The 560-nt window shown below is 62.5% G+C and overlaps 1 protein-coding gene across 1 annotated transcript in view; it reads left to right on the top strand.

The window, feature by feature from the left end:
* STARD8 (StAR-related lipid transfer (START) domain containing 8) overlaps window positions 1-555 on the top strand; it is a gene marked incomplete at both ends in the record, with an annotated part of 4,907 nt that extends 4,352 nt beyond the window's left edge. The window contains one exon of the mRNA XM_009575246.1: window positions 481-555. Coding sequence (XP_009573541.1) covers window positions 481-555 — 75 coding nt within the window. The remainder of the gene's footprint in view (window positions 1-480) is intronic.
* Window positions 556-560: the final 5 nt, after the last annotated feature.

Below are 560 nucleotides of genomic sequence, written 5' to 3'. Positions count from 1 at the left end.
GGCTGCAGCTCACGCCGTGTGGTGCCTGCCTGCCCGGAGGGAAGGGGGTGCTGGTCTGGGGCCAGGTTTTAGCTGCCAGATGGTTACTGGGAAAGGAGCCACCAGCTCGGTCTTGCAGTGCTGGCAGTTCCTCCGGTGGCTCTGAGTGCGGCAGCAAGTCCCTTGAAGTTTCTGCAGAAAACACGGGGTCCCCTGTGGGTCTGAAGCACGGCATTGGCGCTCTCCTCGTGGTTGTCATTCCGGGCTGGTGCAAGCCCCATTGGGTCACAGATATTCCCCTGTTTTGCCACGTCTGCAGTGGGGAGGAGGGGAGGCACGTTCCCTTTTCTGTCATGTAGTGCTCGTCCAGCGCCTCATAGTCCATCGCAGCTGGAGCTACGCTGGGTGCCAGTCCCGGAGCAAGAAGCGACGTGCCGCTCCTTGCCCCTGCCAGGGTCTCTTCTGCCCGCTCACCCTCCTCCTGCCTGTTCCCTTCTCCAGGGGCCGGTCTCCCGAGTGGTACAACAAGGTCTTTGGACACCTCTGTGCCATGGAGCCGGAGAGGAGCCGAGACGCGTTCC

The sequence above is a fragment of the Fulmarus glacialis genome, unplaced genomic scaffold (genome assembly GCF_000690835.1).
Source record: "Fulmarus glacialis isolate BGI_N327 unplaced genomic scaffold, ASM69083v1 scaffold18293, whole genome shotgun sequence".
In the NCBI taxonomy this organism is placed as follows: domain Eukaryota; kingdom Metazoa; phylum Chordata; class Aves; order Procellariiformes; family Procellariidae; genus Fulmarus; species Fulmarus glacialis.
This window is presented reverse-complemented; position numbering and strand designations above follow the sequence as displayed.